Raw genomic sequence first — 16,658 nt, forward strand, 5'->3', positions numbered from 1 at the left:
TATTATTGACTGTATGTTTTGTTTCTTCCATGTGTAACTCTGTGTTGTCGAACTGCTTTGCTTTATTCTTGGCCAAGTCACAGTTGTAAATGAGAACTTGTTGTCAACTAGCCTACCTGGTTAATTAAAGGTGAAATATATATATATTTTTAAACCATATACCAAATTATATCCGCTGCGTATACTCTTTAGCAAGGCCCAGATGGCAACATATTCCCTCTACATATGGAATAGGATACCATTTGGGAAGCAACCTTTGAATAGTGATGGACAGCTGTAAAAACAAACGGCCTCTGACCATCAGGTCAGACTGGTCCCAGTAGATAGACAGAAGTCCAGACAGAGAGGTCAGACAAACGGGGCAGACTCACCTTCAGTCCCAGCAGTGCTCCTGAGTCTCGAGGTACACTTCCATCCTTCATCCGCTTGTTGAGCAGAATCCGCCCTATTAGGCGCTCCCCATCTTTGGAGGGCTGCCATGTCACTGGATGCTATAGGAACACACACAGCAACAACACACCTTGTGTTTTACAACTCATCCACACCAGATTCACTTCAATCCCTTTAAAAAGACTTCTTCAGAAAAGTGTGTATCATGTGAGGGGTGGGGGGTGAGGGTGGGGTATCAATTAATTTGACTTAATGAACGATCACACAAGCTCTGGCTAGTTATCTAATCTGGTGATTATAGCTCTGTCTCTATCCTTTCTATTTCAGATTATATAACCTGTCTTTTCTTTTGGGATTAGCCGGACTATCACAATTAGATATTAAAAGACATAATTCATCAAAATCTAAAAAAGATTTGTATCTATTGCATCACAGTTATGCGTACTGCAGTTGAAGGCAAAATGCTAAAACAATATTTACAATAACACAGCCCACCTTTTAAGCAGTGATTAGCTATGTCCATAAACATACTTCATGGAAGTACTTCAATCTGATTCAATGAAAATGAAAAATGCTGCACATCCAATGCCAGGCCTTGTGTGATCCTGCCAACAGGGAATAGGTAGAGTGCATTCAGCACAGCACCCCATGCAGGGTAAAATAGGCAAACCATCACGCCCTCCTAGTCACCGTAGAGCAGAGCAGAGGCTCCACACAAACCATCTGAGAAAACCTGCACTGTATCTAGAACATCTCACTGAAACTCTGCCTCATTGGCATCAAATCCAGTTGAGTTTGGATGAGCGTAGATTTTGTCTGACGGTCTGTGAGGGAGGCCTTAGCTGAAGGCAGAGGGAGGTTAAGACTGCAGTCCACCACTCTCTGCCCTGCTACACACAGCGCTACACCACTCTCTGCCCTGCTACACACAGCGCTACACCACTCCCTGCCCTGCTACACACAGCACTACACCTCCACAATGGAGCAGGTAGAAGCAGATGAAGAAAACATGTATTACGCAACAACAACAAAAAGAGGTGAACCAAAGTAGGATTTATGGACGAAAACTCCCAAAAGCACAGCACAGCGCGATGATTAAGGCCAAGATGAAGAGAGACAAAAAAAAGATGAAGTCACAACAAACATGACAGCGGAAGGGAAAAAAAGAAAAACGTAACTTTGTCTGTGCAAAAGAAATCCAATTGTCCCTGTTCTCAGTTCTAAGTGGTTGGTTTAGTTTTGGTATTGGACTGAGTGGAGATCTAGGGGGGATGATGACTTGACTATGTAGTGTGCGTTGGGAGAGGAGGGGTCATTCCAGTGAGAGGTAGGTGTCGTTAACCTACTGTAGCGTTACTAAGATGGCCGCTACAGTAACAATAACAAAACAGACTGAGAGCAACTAGCAACATGCAACTAGAGGAGTGGACATTGCTGTGTGCCATGACAAAAAGAGAGTTGTGTTTTAATGCTCCTGGATGGATCTTTATGCTGCCAGAGAGCAAACAGCAGAACAATAAAGAGGGGTTCCCCATCTCCTATTTCAGCAACACCCAGCAAGCTGCTGTCGAAATGAAATCAATCTGATCAATTCCCCGGGATAATAATAAAGACGAAGTTCAAAGAAAAATCAATCAATTCAAATTTAAAAAAGAATAAACATGTCTACTATTTAACAATTAGTGACAGATAAAGACCGGAGGAGGTAGGTAAAGAAAAAGAAAGAAAAAAATAACAAAATGCAGATATTTTGGCTACATAGTCTCCAGTACCTTCTCACTATGGCTATGCTGATTGTCCTCGTTTAGGGTAGTGCTACTGCATGTGTCAACGCCAGAGTCTTTAACCTGGGGTTCGCACCATTCTGCGTCCTCTTCCAATGAGTGGCCCCCAAAGCGAACCATTTTCTTTTGCCTCTCAGATAAGGTGTTGTGTGTTGAGTCGGACAAAAATGCCTGCTCAATAGTTTTTCTTTTCCCCCTTTGACTGTCCCCTACAGGTGTGGGATAAAAAACAGAAAGAAAGAAGAAAACCCATGCGGAGGTGTAAATAAAACAAAGCAAACATGAAATGACAAAGGACTCTGAGAGGGGGAGGAAAGGGGAGGGGGAGGGGGGTTAGGGGCAGGGCTCCGCATGTCTCACCAAAGACATTGGGGAGGCCTCGCTGCTATGCCATGAAGCATGGTCCAACCAGTGGCCATCCAAATCTCCTGTGGGAGCCACACACACACACACACAAGAGAAGACAGCGAGAGGAAAAGGTGAGGCCCACAGAACTCCAACGTACAGTGCTGACACACACACGCAGACACACACTCACAAGTGAACAACAATAGCTCCTGTGAAGAGAGTAGAAACATACAGTCCACATACAGTAAATTGGCCTCTCTGAAGTCAATACTGCGATGGTATACAGCACAGAGTACATGACCATGACTACTAACACACACATTCAGACAACACAAGCACAGACCATTAAGGTTGTGTTTAGTCTTGGAACAATTCTCATTGGTTGCAAGACCAAACCAGGCCCCACACTCTTGTTCATAAATCATTCAAACATGCTGCCAGTCAAACCTCTTTTCCAAGAGATTCTGTTGAAGCAAACTAGCCAAAGATATTGTTGTAACTCTCTGCAGTCTCTGCAGGAATTCACATTTTTCAAATGAAGATAGCGTCCTTGCGTCCTGCTATCTTAACAGCCTGGGTCTGGATCAGAGAGAGAGAAAGAGAGAGAGAGGTGCTTCTTGGGATGTAATATGTTTAACTGGGACAAAGATGGCAATGCCCCAGCAACCTTAACTAACCTCAATCTAAAGTGCACCAGGGAGTGCTTTTTAAGATGCTATCCCGATGACTGCCTTGCCCAGATCTGTACTGGAGGCATCAGTGGATGGGATGGATGGATACAGCCTTGAGAGATGGAGGCTGGGCAAATGGCTATTATGCCATTACATGTTCAGTTTTTCCCATATGTTTGTGTTGCTCAGACAGTAAAGTGAGTGAGTAGCAGTCATATTATCTCAGCCTAGCAGGCCAGACAGGGACTTCAGCAGTCAGGGAGAGAGTTCATCTTTTTCTCTGTGTCTGTGCTCTGTGTGTGCACTTTTTCCAATAAGGCTCAGTCAGTCTTTCTGTCTGTAACCTGTTTGATGTGGGTCAGGGGGATCGATGGAGACTGGCTCCCTCAGACAAACCAAGAACTAGTCCCTGTAAACCCACATCTCTCTCTCTCTCTCTCTCTCTCTCTCTCTCTCTCCTCAGTTCTCCACTTCTCTCTCTCCTCCATCTATCCTCAACCCATCAGTCTCCTGATAGAGAGAACATCATCTTTAGATCCAACATGACTTCTGGACCTGCTTTCTAGAACGACGTCATGTTGTTATAGACTTCAGCGGCATTTCCTCTGGTTGATGATGGTGGGTGGTGGATGTGCAGAGTGAGAATGCAACAAACACTACAATGTGATGAAGAAGCTTGTAAAGCCAGCTAACTAAAAGAGTGAGAAGTAGTGAATGTTGAATGCGGGATGGGAGTCTTCACCGACAGGCTGAGGTGGCCCGTCGAGAGGATGAGTCACTCATTGGCCACTAATTTTACAACCCCAGAAGACAGAAATTCGGAAACATGAAATGATTCATATTAAAAGCATACAGCGATGAAGTATGAGGTACGGCCAGCCACTTTCTCGCCCATTTTGTTACTATGGACCATTCAGACACTGCATCTGTCTCAATTGCCGATTTGTTGATATATAGCTTGCCGTATGTTCAGTATGCACTGTAAAAATAAATAAAAAACAGACTTTTTTGTTTACTCAACCTTTCAGTCAAAGTGTATGTTCCCATACGTCTGCAGGCACAGGTAAGGTTAAATAGAACCAGTTCATTTTTGCAACCCAAAGCTACACGCATCATTTCCTTTGCATCACTTCCTGTGAAAAGAGAATAATCTAATGGAGCTATAAAGGACAGGTCTCCATAAAGCAGTTAGCCTGGTGAATACATTACTCAATCTGGGAGAAGTCAGGGAATTCAGTTGGAAGAATATAAAAATAGCTTTATGCTGCATATGTTGTTAGGGTTGGGGGCTTGGGTAGGATGGGAAGGGAAGGGGGAGATCAGATGTTCTCTCAATATCTCTCTAAATGTAGAGCCTGGTCTGTAGCTTTACTCTAGGGTTGCTATCAAGAGTGTTGAGGATCACGTCGTTGGAAGCTGAGAAAACAGTAAATAATTTCTACATTAATATTAATGAATATTTTTCAAGGCTGGCAGAGACACTGAATGTCAGAGTAAGGTCAAGTCCTCTCCAAAACAACCAGCCATCCTCCCTTATCACCATCCTCCCTTATCACTATCCTCCCTTATCACCATCCTCCCTTATCACCATCCTCCCTTATCACCACCATCCCTCCACCCCTCCCCTGGTCCTATCACAAGCCCTCCATCCCTCCACCCCTCCACTGGTCCTATCACAAGCCCTCCATCCCTCCACCCCTCCACTGGTCCTATCACAAGCCCTCCATCCCTCCACCCCTCCACTAGTCCTATCACAAGCCCTCCATTCCTTCACCCCTCCACTAGTCCTATCACAAGTCCTCCATTCATTCACCCCTCCACTAGTCCTATCACAAGCCCTCCATCCCTTCACCCCTCCCCTGGTCCTATCACAAGCCCTCCATCCCTTCACCCGTCCCTGTGGGTGCTAAAACCACTTACTGTATACAGTTATGCCCAGTGATAAAACATTATGGAAGTCCCCAGATGGGCTGTGCCCTCCGTGACCCGCTGGAACCAACAGCTGACAACACTCAACACTGATTACCCTCCCTGCCACACACACACACTGAGCTGTTGCTGCTGCCAGTCGCCATAAACACATTTTAGCATCGCTGCCTCTCCTCTCCCTGCCTCTCTTTGTCTCAGCTGCTGCAACCCAATGACTTTGCTATTGTGTCCATGATAGCCCCAAACAGCTTACGGCTTGCAATTCTAACAGTCACAGATGTTTAAATCCCATAGACATGATGAAATCATATTAACATGATGAAATCATATTAACATGTTGAAATCCCATAGACATGTTGAAATCCCATAGACATGTTGAAATCCCATAGACATGTTGAAATCCCATAGACATGTTGAAATCCCATAGACATGTTGAAATCTCATAGACATGTTGAAATCACACATCTCTCCAGCTCATCTGAAGCCAACCACACACACACACACACACACACACACACACACACACACACACACACACACACACACACACACACACACACACACACACACACACACACACACACACACACACACACACACACACATCCACCGCCACACCCCTCAGATGGGGGCTGAGCTAAGCTACTGTTGTCCCAGTCTAGAGAATGTGGCCTCCCTCTGTTGCCTCCCTCTTCCTTCTGTTTTATTAACAGTGCCAATCACAATTAAGCCCAGATCCCTGGTGAGGACCGGTAAAACCTCAGCTGAGGGTGATTCAGCCAACAGGAAACTCATCACAGCCGTAAATTGTGAGCATCAGCAGTCTCCTCCCTCCCTCGTCCCTCCCTCCATCCCCGGCCCCCCCAGTTGGTTTCACTCGGGCCCGGCGCAGCAGGCGCGGGGACCCACCACCAAAGTGCTGATTCAGGGTTCCGGCAGTAGCACAACGTGGGGAGGAGACAGCGGAGAAAGAGTTCATTGCCAGCAGGCTCTCCATCACTTTGACAACTCAATAGAAACCAGTGTACACTATTAATTGGATCATTAATTATTGATGGTGTTTTTACTACAATTCGGGGGGGCGAGAGCAGAAAGAAAGAGAGAGAGACAAAGAGAGAGAGAGAGAGAGAGAGAGAGAGGTGAAACATTGTGTATGTTTAAACAGTATCCATGCTGTGAGGTAAAGGGAGCAGATTAACTGTGTGATTTGTGTTTGTGGAACCAGATTGTCCAAAAACCTCCAAGGTGGAGCAGGTTAAAGAGCTACAGAATCAATTATTATTTAGGACATTTGTTATTTTTTTCAATACTTAAAAATATAAAAAATAATAGTCAATGTACTGTTATTACAATGTAGAAACACTATAACATTATTCATTTTTATGTCTGGCATTGAACATAAGAATGCCCTTTACTCAGCAGATGGATGTTGGACTAGTCCTTGTCCTAAAAACTTACAGAACCAGACCAGAGATAGAGATGTAATGAGAATCTAGTCTGGTTTTATCACTAAACAGCATCCACCCCACCCACCCCCCTCACTCTCTCTCTCTTCTGCCCCCCCCCCCCTCTCTCTCACCCCCTCTCTCTCTCATTACTCTCCTTCTTTCTCTCTCTCTCCCCCTATCCCTCCCTGCCGCTCTCTCTCTGTGTCTCTCGTCTTTTCTAGTTTCTGTCCTGCTTGCGCTATCATGAGGTGGCATGTCATGAGATCAATACGGAGGAAAACAGAGTGAGAGGGACGTCACACTAAATCAGTCTCCCAGCCTCACTACCAACGAGCCAGCCAGGAGCAGCCAGGAGCAGCCAGGAGCAGCAAGGAGCAGCCAGGAGCTCAGGCCATTACTGATGGCACCTCCTCCCTCTCTCTCCCTCACTCACTCCCTCCCTCACCTCCCCTCCAGACCCCCAGAGTGCCCAGGGTCAGAGAGCATGGCCCGAGGTGAGCTTAGCCTGCCATAACACACCCATGTATTCACCTCACCCACCTCGAACTCCCTCCCTCCCTCCCGTCCTGGCCAGTCAAGCAGCTCACTGAGTGTATAACATAGCAGAGCAGACCATAGTGCTGCAGGCCAAACACCATTCCTATTGCTAATCATTGAGCGCTTGCTTACTATGCATGTTACATACAGGTGTGTGACAGACTCGGGACAGGGGTTTTAATGACAGACAGTATATACTGTAAGCCCCCTCCCCCCATACCTCCAAAATACAAAACCTTACATCCTATACCTCAGAAGCTCACCTCCCTCGCCTCAGCAGTCCACATTCAAACTACTCTGTGACCCCACCACTACTGTGATCCTTCACATAACCTTCACAATACAATGCATCAATAATGGAGCCAGTCTGAGCTAACCTAGCCATGTGCTACTTCCCTCCCTGTGTGAGGAGAGAAAGTTACATAACACAGGGACTGGGGAATGTTGACTGCCTGTATTCTACTCATCCTCGTCCTCCTCTCCTCTTCACCTGTGAAGCAGCTCTGCGTTCCTCCCCTCATCCCCTCATCCCCTGTCCTCTTTTCTCCTCTCCTCTTCTCTCTTGTTTTTTTCCTCTCCTCCTCATCCGTTTTTCCTGCTTTTGACGTTGCCAAGGTAAAAGCCCCCATAATTACAGATTTGACAACAAAATCAATTTGCAATTATGACGACTGTGGGCCTGCGTGGAGTGAGTCAAGTGGCCCAACTCTTGAAGGATAGCTTTGGATGTTAATTCTGAACGAAAATGGGGTTTAATTTGTGTGTGTGTGTGTGTGTGTGTGTGTGTGTGTGTGTGTGTGTGTGTGTGTGTGTGTGTGTGTGTGTGTGTGTGTGTGTGTGTGTGTGTGTGTGTGTGTGTGTCAATGGGAGTGTTTCGTTCAGAAGCAGGGGAATGAAAAACTACCCTTTGTCTATAACCATTGTCCTGCTGTAACAAACAAGTGGGAAGGCTACAGGATGGGGAACAGGGGATAGGGGAGAGTCTGTGTGTTGCTATTTAGCATGTAGATGTCTGTAGAAGTAGTGGAGATCTGAAATACAGGCCTTAAACCCTTACAGATGCCATACAGTATAATACCTATCCTGTCCAAAATCATATCCTATGGTGTTGAGGGGAAACTGACATGATGAGGTTGATTCATGTTGATATATCAAATTCACATAAGTATTCAGACCATTTACTCAGTACTTTGTTGAAGCACTTTTGGCAGCGGTTACAGTCTCGAGTCTTCTTTGGTATGATTCTAAAAACTTGGCAGACCTGTATTTGGGGAGTTTCCCCCATTCTTCTCTGCAAATACTCGCGAGGTTGGTCAGGTTGGATGGCGAGCGTCGCTGCACGGCTATTTTTAGGTCTCTCCAGAGATGTTCGATCGGGTTCAAGTCTGGGCTCTGGCTGGGCCACTCAAGGGCATTCAGAGACTTTTCCCGAAGCCACTCCTGTGTCATGACGTTGCCCTCTTTGGGTACAGCAAGCCCCAACCCCCTCTCCCTGCCTCCTGCAACTAGGCTGTTGTGGTCAGAGAGGTCGTAAATTCCAGGAAGATCCTGCCTCATGGCCGCACAGTATAGAGACAGAGTGAAGTTTCATAGAGAACAAAGGAATTTCTTACACCTCACAGAACTTGAGGTCCGAACAACATTTATGTTCCGGAGAAGGTATAAAAGATCGGTGAAGAATCCAGCAAGTTTGTAAAACTCATAAGAAACGGTGCGGCCACATTACCATAACACTGTTTATATAATAGCCTCAGATATGAGGTTTAAATCTAATTGTTGTATAAGATGAATGAGTGAGGATGATACTGTTTGTAAAATTGTGTAATGTGATTTTGGACTGTTTAATGAAGGAAACTCCAATTCCCTTTTGAGTTTAACGAAATCAGAGGACCGCCCATGAGCCCAGTTAGGATCAGGCATCCTGGGACAGGCCCTTTTCTGCAACTCCTGAATAAAACCCCAACTTTGAGAAGTTCTCAACTAGGACAAAGGTTGAGACGATTGCTGAATCTTTTAACCATACCACGTGGTTAAACTCTTAGACTATTGATACAGACAGAATAAGAACAAGTCTTTGATAATAATTACTAGTCTGAGAGAGAGAGAGAGAGAGAGAGAGAGAGAGAGAGAGAGAGAGAGAGAGAGAGACGGAAACTCTCCAACAGAAACTAACTTTTCAGCAGAGATCCCGACGACACACTGAGCGTAAATATATTTATTGATTGCAATTGTTCCCAAATGAGTGAGCGTTCATGTGCAAAGGATTAGCATTTTAATTGTTATAATTACCACTCTGTAGTGTCTTCTCAGTCGACCCCCCACTTCCCTTTTGTCTAACAAGCCGCCATGCCGGTTCAGCCCACTAGGGCACATTCTCCTATCATTTCTTGTAACCATATGTACTTTGTTTGTTTGTTTATGCATTTCTGTGAATTACTTAGTTAGTAAATAAATGATTTCAGACAATTGATGTATGGATGACTCATCGTGAAGACTGGGTTCGTGCAGATAACCAACAATTTACGACGTTTGGAATGAGACTAGCGTGAAGTAAAGTAAATAATAAATTAATTTGAAGACTAATTGATCAGATAAAATATCTGAAAAGTTATATTAGGAAATTATAACTTTGTAATCTGAATATTTTCCTTGGTGCCCCGACTTCCTAGTTAATTACAGTTACATGATTAATCAGTTTAATCGCGTAATACTAACTACAGAGAATCTTTGATAAAAACTAAAAGTCTTCATTTAATGATAGTAAAGACATGACACCTGCTTTGGCTTGGTTGTGTGCTTAGGGTCTTTGTCGTGTTGGAAAGTGAACCTTCACCCCAGTCTGAGGTCCTGAGCACTCTGGAGCAGGTTTACATCAAGGATCTCTCTGTACTTCGCTCCGACCATCTTTCCCTCGATCCTGACTAGTCTCCCAGTCTCTGCCGATGAAAAACATCCCACAGCATGATGCTGCCACCACCATGCTTCACCGTAGGGATGGTGCCAGGTTTTCTCCAGACGTGACACTTGGCTTTCAGGCCAAAGAGTTCAATCTTGGTTTCATCAGACCAGGGAATATTGTTTCTCATGGTCTGAGAGTCCTTAAGGTGCCTTTTGGCAAACTCCAAGCGAGCTGTCATGTGACATTTACTGAGGAGTGGCTTCCATCTCGCCACTCTACTATAAAGGCCTGATTGGTGGAGTGCTGCAGAGAAGGTTTCTGGAAGGTTCTCCCATCTCCACCGAAGAACTCCGGAGCTCTGGGAGAGTGGCCATTAGGTTCTTGGTCACCTCCCTGACCGATTCAATCGGAGGTGTAGCTGTGGATGTATTTCAAGGCCTACCTTCAAACTCAGTGCCTCTTTGCTTGACATCATGGGAAAATCAAAAGAAATCAGCCAAGACCTCAGAAAAAAATTGTAGACCTCCACAAGTCTGGTTCATCCTTGGGAGCAATTTCCAAACGCCTGAAGGTACCACGTTCATCTGTACAAAAAATAGTATGCAAGTATAAACACCATGGGACCACGCAGCCATCATACCGCTCAGGAAGGAGACGCATTATATCTCCTAGAGATGAATGTACTTTGGTGCAAAAAGTGCAAATCAATCCCAGAACAACAGCAAAGGACCTTCTGAAGATGCTGGTAGAAACAGGTACAAAAGTAACTATATCCACAGTAAAATGAGTCCTATATCGACATAACCTGAAAGGCTGCTCAGCAAGGAAAAAGCCACTGCTCCAAAACCACCATAAAAAGCTAGACTACGGTTTGCAACTGCACATGGGGACAAAGATCGTACTTTTTGGAGAAATGCCCTTTGGTCTGATGAAATAAAAATAGAACTGTTTGGCCATAATGACCATTGTTATGTTTGGAGGAAAAAGGGGGAGGCTTGCAAGCCAAAGAACACCATCCCAACCGTGAAGCACGGGGGTGGCAGCATCATGTTGTGGGGGTGCTTTGCTGCAGGAGGGACTGGTGTACTTCACAAAATAGATGGCATCATGAGGAGGGAAATTATGTGGATATATTGAAGCAACATCTCAAGACATCAGTCAGGAAGTTAAAGCTTGGTCGCAAATGGACAATGACCCCAAGCATACTTCCAGAGTTGTGGCAAAATGGCTTAAGGACAACAAAGTCATGGTATTGGATTGGCCATCACAAAGCCCTGACCTCAATCCTATACGAAATTTGTTGGCAGAACTGAAAAAGCGTGTGCGAGCGAGGAGGCCTACAAACCTGACTCAGTTAAACCAGCTCTGTCAGGAGGAATGGGCCAAAATTCACCCAACTTATTGTGGGAAGCTTGTGGAAGGCTACCTGAAACGTTTGACCCAAGTTAAGCAATTTAAAGGCAACGCTACCAAATACTCATTGAGTGTATGTAGACTTCTGACCCACTGGGAATGTGATGAAAGAAATAAAAGCTGAAATAAATAATTCTCTCTACTATTATCCTGACATTTCACATTCTTAAAATAAAGTGGTGATCCTAACTGACCTAAGACAAATTTTACTCTGATTAAATGTCAGGAATTGTGAAAAACTGGCTTAAATGTATTTGGCTAAGGTGTATGTAAACTTCCGACTTCAACTATATCTGTTTTTTATTTTTAATACACTTGCCAAAATGTCTAAAAACCTGTTTTCACATTGTTATTATGGGGTATTGTGTGTAGATTGATGAGGGAAAACATATACTGTATATATTCAATTTTAGAATAAGGCTGTAACGTGACAAAATGTGGAAATGGGAAGGGGTCTGAATACTTTCCGAATGCACTGCATTATTCGATATGTGCAGCTTTATATCTGATAGCAGCTAATGGGGATCCATAATACAAACACATACAAATAAGAACTATGACTGTTTCACTTTCAAGCTATGTGAAAGGGGCCGTGTAGAGGGACGAACTCACATCAGTCAGTCCTTCACAGTCATCCAAAGGAGACAGAGACTGCACACAGGGAAGTAAACCCTTGAGTGTAGATGTGCCATACAGTCTGCTTTAGAGGGGAATCTATATAGGTCACTCCTCAGAAACAGCTTTACAAACACTTAAAAACGCCTTTGGAAGCTGTCTGCCTTTTCAAAGGACTAATATGGAAACCACAAAGCCAGCCTGCCGCCCGTATGGCAATGCTTTCAGCAGGGTGACCGCTCCTCTGCCGGCCCAGACCTAATCTCTCTCTCTCTCTCTTTCCCTCTATCTGGGACGTTGTTAGTGTCCTTAACATTATGACATCACCAGAGGGCGAGAGTGGTTCGATCGTTGTGGTACAGTAGTATGAGATGAATGTTTATAACCTTATAATACATAACTATCTACTACCTACATCTAGAGTAGAGAAAGGTAGTAGTGCCATGATGTTGCCCTGTTGGTGAGGTTTATGGCCCGCATAAATACTTTCCCCCCTTTTCTCTCTCTACTCTACAGATTGGACTCTTGGAAAGCCCTTTGTTAACATAGAGAGAGTCTGGTAACATCAAGAGGTTGGGAACGGAACCATATTTCGGTAATCCAACCAGTTGAAAATATCCGTTGGTACTTAAAGATTATGATATCAGATCAGTTGTCATCTGAGACATTATTACTGATGATAGGACGATATAAAGTGTATCTTGGGAAGTCTATCACATTCACATGGAATTGTTGTGCAATTTAAATGTTTAAATATGAAACTTTTTACATGATTAGTTTAATCAGGTAATATTAATTACAGAGAATTGATTTGATAAAATAGCATGTCATATATAACTTAATCCATAGTAAATACACAACAATAAGGACTAGGAGTTAGGGACTAGAGGCTAGAATCTAGAAGTAAGCCATTCAAAAAACATTTGATCTTCAAACTTCCACTCTGCCCAGCCCAGCTCACGATTCCACTCCACTGTCTACTCCAATCCCATCCCGTGTTCCCTGGCTGATCCAACGGAGTTGATTTGTCGTGCAGGGGGAATCCTACTGGCTTCACAAGTAGCCTGATCTCGCAGATTTATCAGTGCAAGGAACCATTCATGTTAGCGTGCAAGATCACGCGGCTTGCGAGGCTAGAATCCTACAGGGAGAAACCTTAATTATTCTACCACTTAATTGCATTTGCCATACCTTCATTAATTAATATGCACGACTGATGACATTGTTCAGCCAGAGGCCGTTCAAAAGCAGCATCACAGACTAACCCACAGACACAGACAGACTGACTCCCTATAGGCTGAATGACTGGAACAGCACATCACCTCTGGCCCTGATCCTATTGGAGGGAGCCGCCCAATACGCACAAACACACACACGCACGCACACACACACACACTTTGGGACAGTTTGTGTGTGTGTGTGTTTGTGTGTATGTGTATGAAACAAGTGTGTGTGTTTGTGTGTATGTGTGTGTGCGTGCGTACCTGTGACACTGTAAAAGTAAAGTATCAGACTACAATTACATATATCATTACCTTCTCTCTCTCTCTCTCTCTCTCTCTCTCTCTATGTCCTCTCTCTCTCTCTCTCTCTCTCTCTCCTCTCTCTCCACTCTCTCCACTCTCTCCACTCTCTCCCTCCCCTCTCTCCTCTCCTCTCCTGGCTCTCTCTCTCCCTCCTCCCTGGCCCCTCCTCTCCTCTCTCCATATTTTAATTTTTCTCTCTCCCACCCCCTCTCGTCACTCCTCTCGCTATCTCTCGATCTCTCCCTCTATCTGTGTTATATAATATAGAGTCCATTACATCAGATTGAATGTGTGAAACAGAAGTGGTAGCCAGGCCCTGCAATGTGTGCTACAGGAGGACAGAGACAGGATAAGGTATCTAGAGCAGCAGCCCAACACACACACACACTCTTGCATAGACATTTACACACATCTGGCCAAGCCCTGTCGACATAATAAGCTCCCTCCACACAGTTGCTGTACAGTGTAGAATAGACTTGACACACACACACACACACACAAAACAGGTCAGATCACGTAACAAAGACACAGACAGACCATAGACTGTGAGGGAATAAAAGGTTAGTTTTTAAGCGACGGCTCATTAATAAGATCAAATTCCTATCATAGTCTACATATCATATTATTATGAATGAGACCACGAGGCCGAGATTAAAACACATTAGTTATGTAAGCCTGACAATACAGAACATATACAGAACATATGGTATTGGTTTCATGGATAAACGTTGTAGTTTCCTTCATATAATTAAGGGCGACTGAGAAGAGAGTTGTGATGGTCTGGTGCTCATTAGTCATCAATGGCACTCAGTCCTCTGTACTGAACATATGGAGCTAGCAGACTACTGTCGTACCACTAACTCACTGAATATGGAACAGTGGTAATTAGTCAATACACATGTTCAACATGAGCTGACAGTGACACTGAATACACTTCCCAATGAATAATGCAAAGGTGATTTGACTATCCCTGACATAACTCTGTGCTTCCCAAATGGCACTCTATTCCCTATATGGTGCACGACTTTTGGCCAGACCCAAAAATATATTCCCTATATAGAGCAATACTATACAGGGAATAGGTTGCCTTTTCAGATTTTCCCCTAGTAAAAGAGAGTGCCCTATAAAGTAGTGCACTATAGGGAATAGGTTGCCTATTCAGATTGCCCCCCTAGTGTACAGTATGAGAGTAGAACGAGAGAGAGCAGGAGGAAGAGTGTTCCTACCTTTCTCACTGACAGACTCACTCTCTATCTCCACGTCCTCACAGCTGGTGTACTCCGGCGTGGTGGCCAGTTCCTCCTCCGAGCTGCTCAGGGACACTTGCCGCATCTTACCCCCCTTTTTGGTTTTGTGGGGCTTTGGTGGCGGCGGCCTGATGGACTCGGACTGGTCAGAGCTCAGAGAGTCGTTCCTCAACATGGTGTCCATCTTCTCCCTCTTGGTCTTCCTGACTGCAGAGCTGGGGTCCAGATAATCATGACCCCTGAACCCTATTGGCTCCCCTGGCCCCCGCCTCATGTCCCCTGACCTGTCCCCCAGCACGGGGCTGCGGTGTGGGGTGGGGGGGCTGTGGTTGGAGGTCCGGGGGTGGCCTCCAGGGGTGGGGGAGTTTCTGTCCATGGAGTAGGAGCGTTGGCCCACCATGGGCGGCCGGCGCTCGGTCAGGTGCTGTCTGGACAGGCGGATTGGTCCCTGGGGCTCGTCCTGCTCCGTGTAGGCCAGAGACACATCACTGTGGCGCCTCTCGTGCCTGGCCCGGCCCACCTCAGCATGCATCCTCATCTGCTCCTCGTAGGGCTGGGGCTTGACGGGGTAACGGGCCAGGTTGGGGTCGGAGCGGTAGCGTGTCTGGTACTCCTCCTGGCGCTGGCGTTGCAGCTCGTACTCATTGGGCTGCCCGTCTAGAGGGTAGGGCCCGTCTAGAGGGTAGGGCCCGTCCTGGTCCAGAGGGTAGTCCTCATGGGAGCGCCAGCGGCCACGCCCACCACGGTACTCCCCCCGCGCTGCCTCAGCGTCTTGGTACCTCCGTGGGGCCCCACGCCGAGGGTCCCCATCCCCGTAGTCGGACGGTGATCTGGGCATGGTGCCGTCCCCCGGGGCATACTGACCCCGCTCCTCCCTTTGGTCGTATCTTTGGTTTGGATCCCTGGATGCTGATGGGCTTCGTTTCCTGTCCGCCAAAGAAAAAAACTTGTTAGTCAGAGGGTCAAGTAGGAAAGACAATTATCTTAGTCAGAAGAGGGTTTTAAAAGGCTGTATAAAAAATCTCACTGATGCTTAGGATGAAAGATCTACAGGGCTTTCTGCTGAGCTTACCTGCCTTTTAAACCCACTCAAAAACAGCAGTTCCCTAGAAAGGGTAACCACCAGTGTGTGTGTGTGTGTGTGTGTGTGTGTGTGTGTGTGTGTGTGTGTGTGTGTGTACTCCACACTGCGTGGGCCTCATAGACTGCTGATGAAAGGCATAGCTAGCTGTCACATAGCTGGAGCTGGGGGTTTGGAGCTGGGGGTTTGGGAAGAAGACTCCTGCACTTCTTTGACTCTCTTCACTAAAAATATATCTAGGGGTACTAAGATGGCAGCCAGACCCAAAGACAAGATATCTCTGAAAAGGCAAGGCGCTTTTCAGAAACCAAGCAGCCTTAAAAAGTCTCAAAACAGGAAATAGTTTCACCATCAGAACTGATGTTATTCCTGTAATGAGTCAAAGTCTGTACAAATACATTCAACATTCTACCTGTACACTATTATCTATTGATCTATAATATGGTTCCATTTCCTCTTGGTTACTATGTGGATACTATAGGTCATCTTTCATCTTCATGTTCATTCTATCTGATTACTGTGTTGGTGTAAAGCGGATAAATTACGATTATTGCAATTAATTTCAAACAGCTAGATGGCACATGATTAACAGCAGACGTTGCTTGAGTATGGCCCGTTCATGTTTTCAAATTAAAAGCATGTGTGTGTATGTGTGCGCACGTACGTATGTGTGCGAGAGAGAGAGAAAAAGAAAGAGAAAGAGAGTCAAAGAGAGAGAGAGAGTCTGTGCTAAGATAAATTACACTGTTCCCCAGCGTTGGGATGTGCTG

At 45.4% G+C, this 16,658-nt stretch overlaps 1 protein-coding gene across 1 annotated transcript in view; it reads right to left on the bottom strand.

The window, feature by feature from the left end:
- Positions 1 to 16,658, bottom strand: part of LOC139391307 (regulating synaptic membrane exocytosis protein 2-like) — a 231,737-nt gene that overhangs the window by 106,031 nt on the left and 109,048 nt on the right. Inside the window, exons 4-6 of the mRNA XM_071138921.1 lie at positions 14,787 to 15,733; positions 2,163 to 2,383; positions 372 to 491 (exon numbers count right to left, since the gene is read on the bottom strand). Coding sequence (XP_070995022.1) covers positions 372 to 491; positions 2,163 to 2,383; positions 14,787 to 15,733 — 1,288 coding nt within the window. The remainder of the gene's footprint in view (positions 1 to 371; positions 492 to 2,162; positions 2,384 to 14,786; positions 15,734 to 16,658) is intronic.

This window comes from Oncorhynchus clarkii, chromosome 3, assembly GCF_045791955.1.
Source record: "Oncorhynchus clarkii lewisi isolate Uvic-CL-2024 chromosome 3, UVic_Ocla_1.0, whole genome shotgun sequence".
Lineage (NCBI taxonomy): Eukaryota > Metazoa > Chordata > Actinopteri > Salmoniformes > Salmonidae > Oncorhynchus > Oncorhynchus clarkii.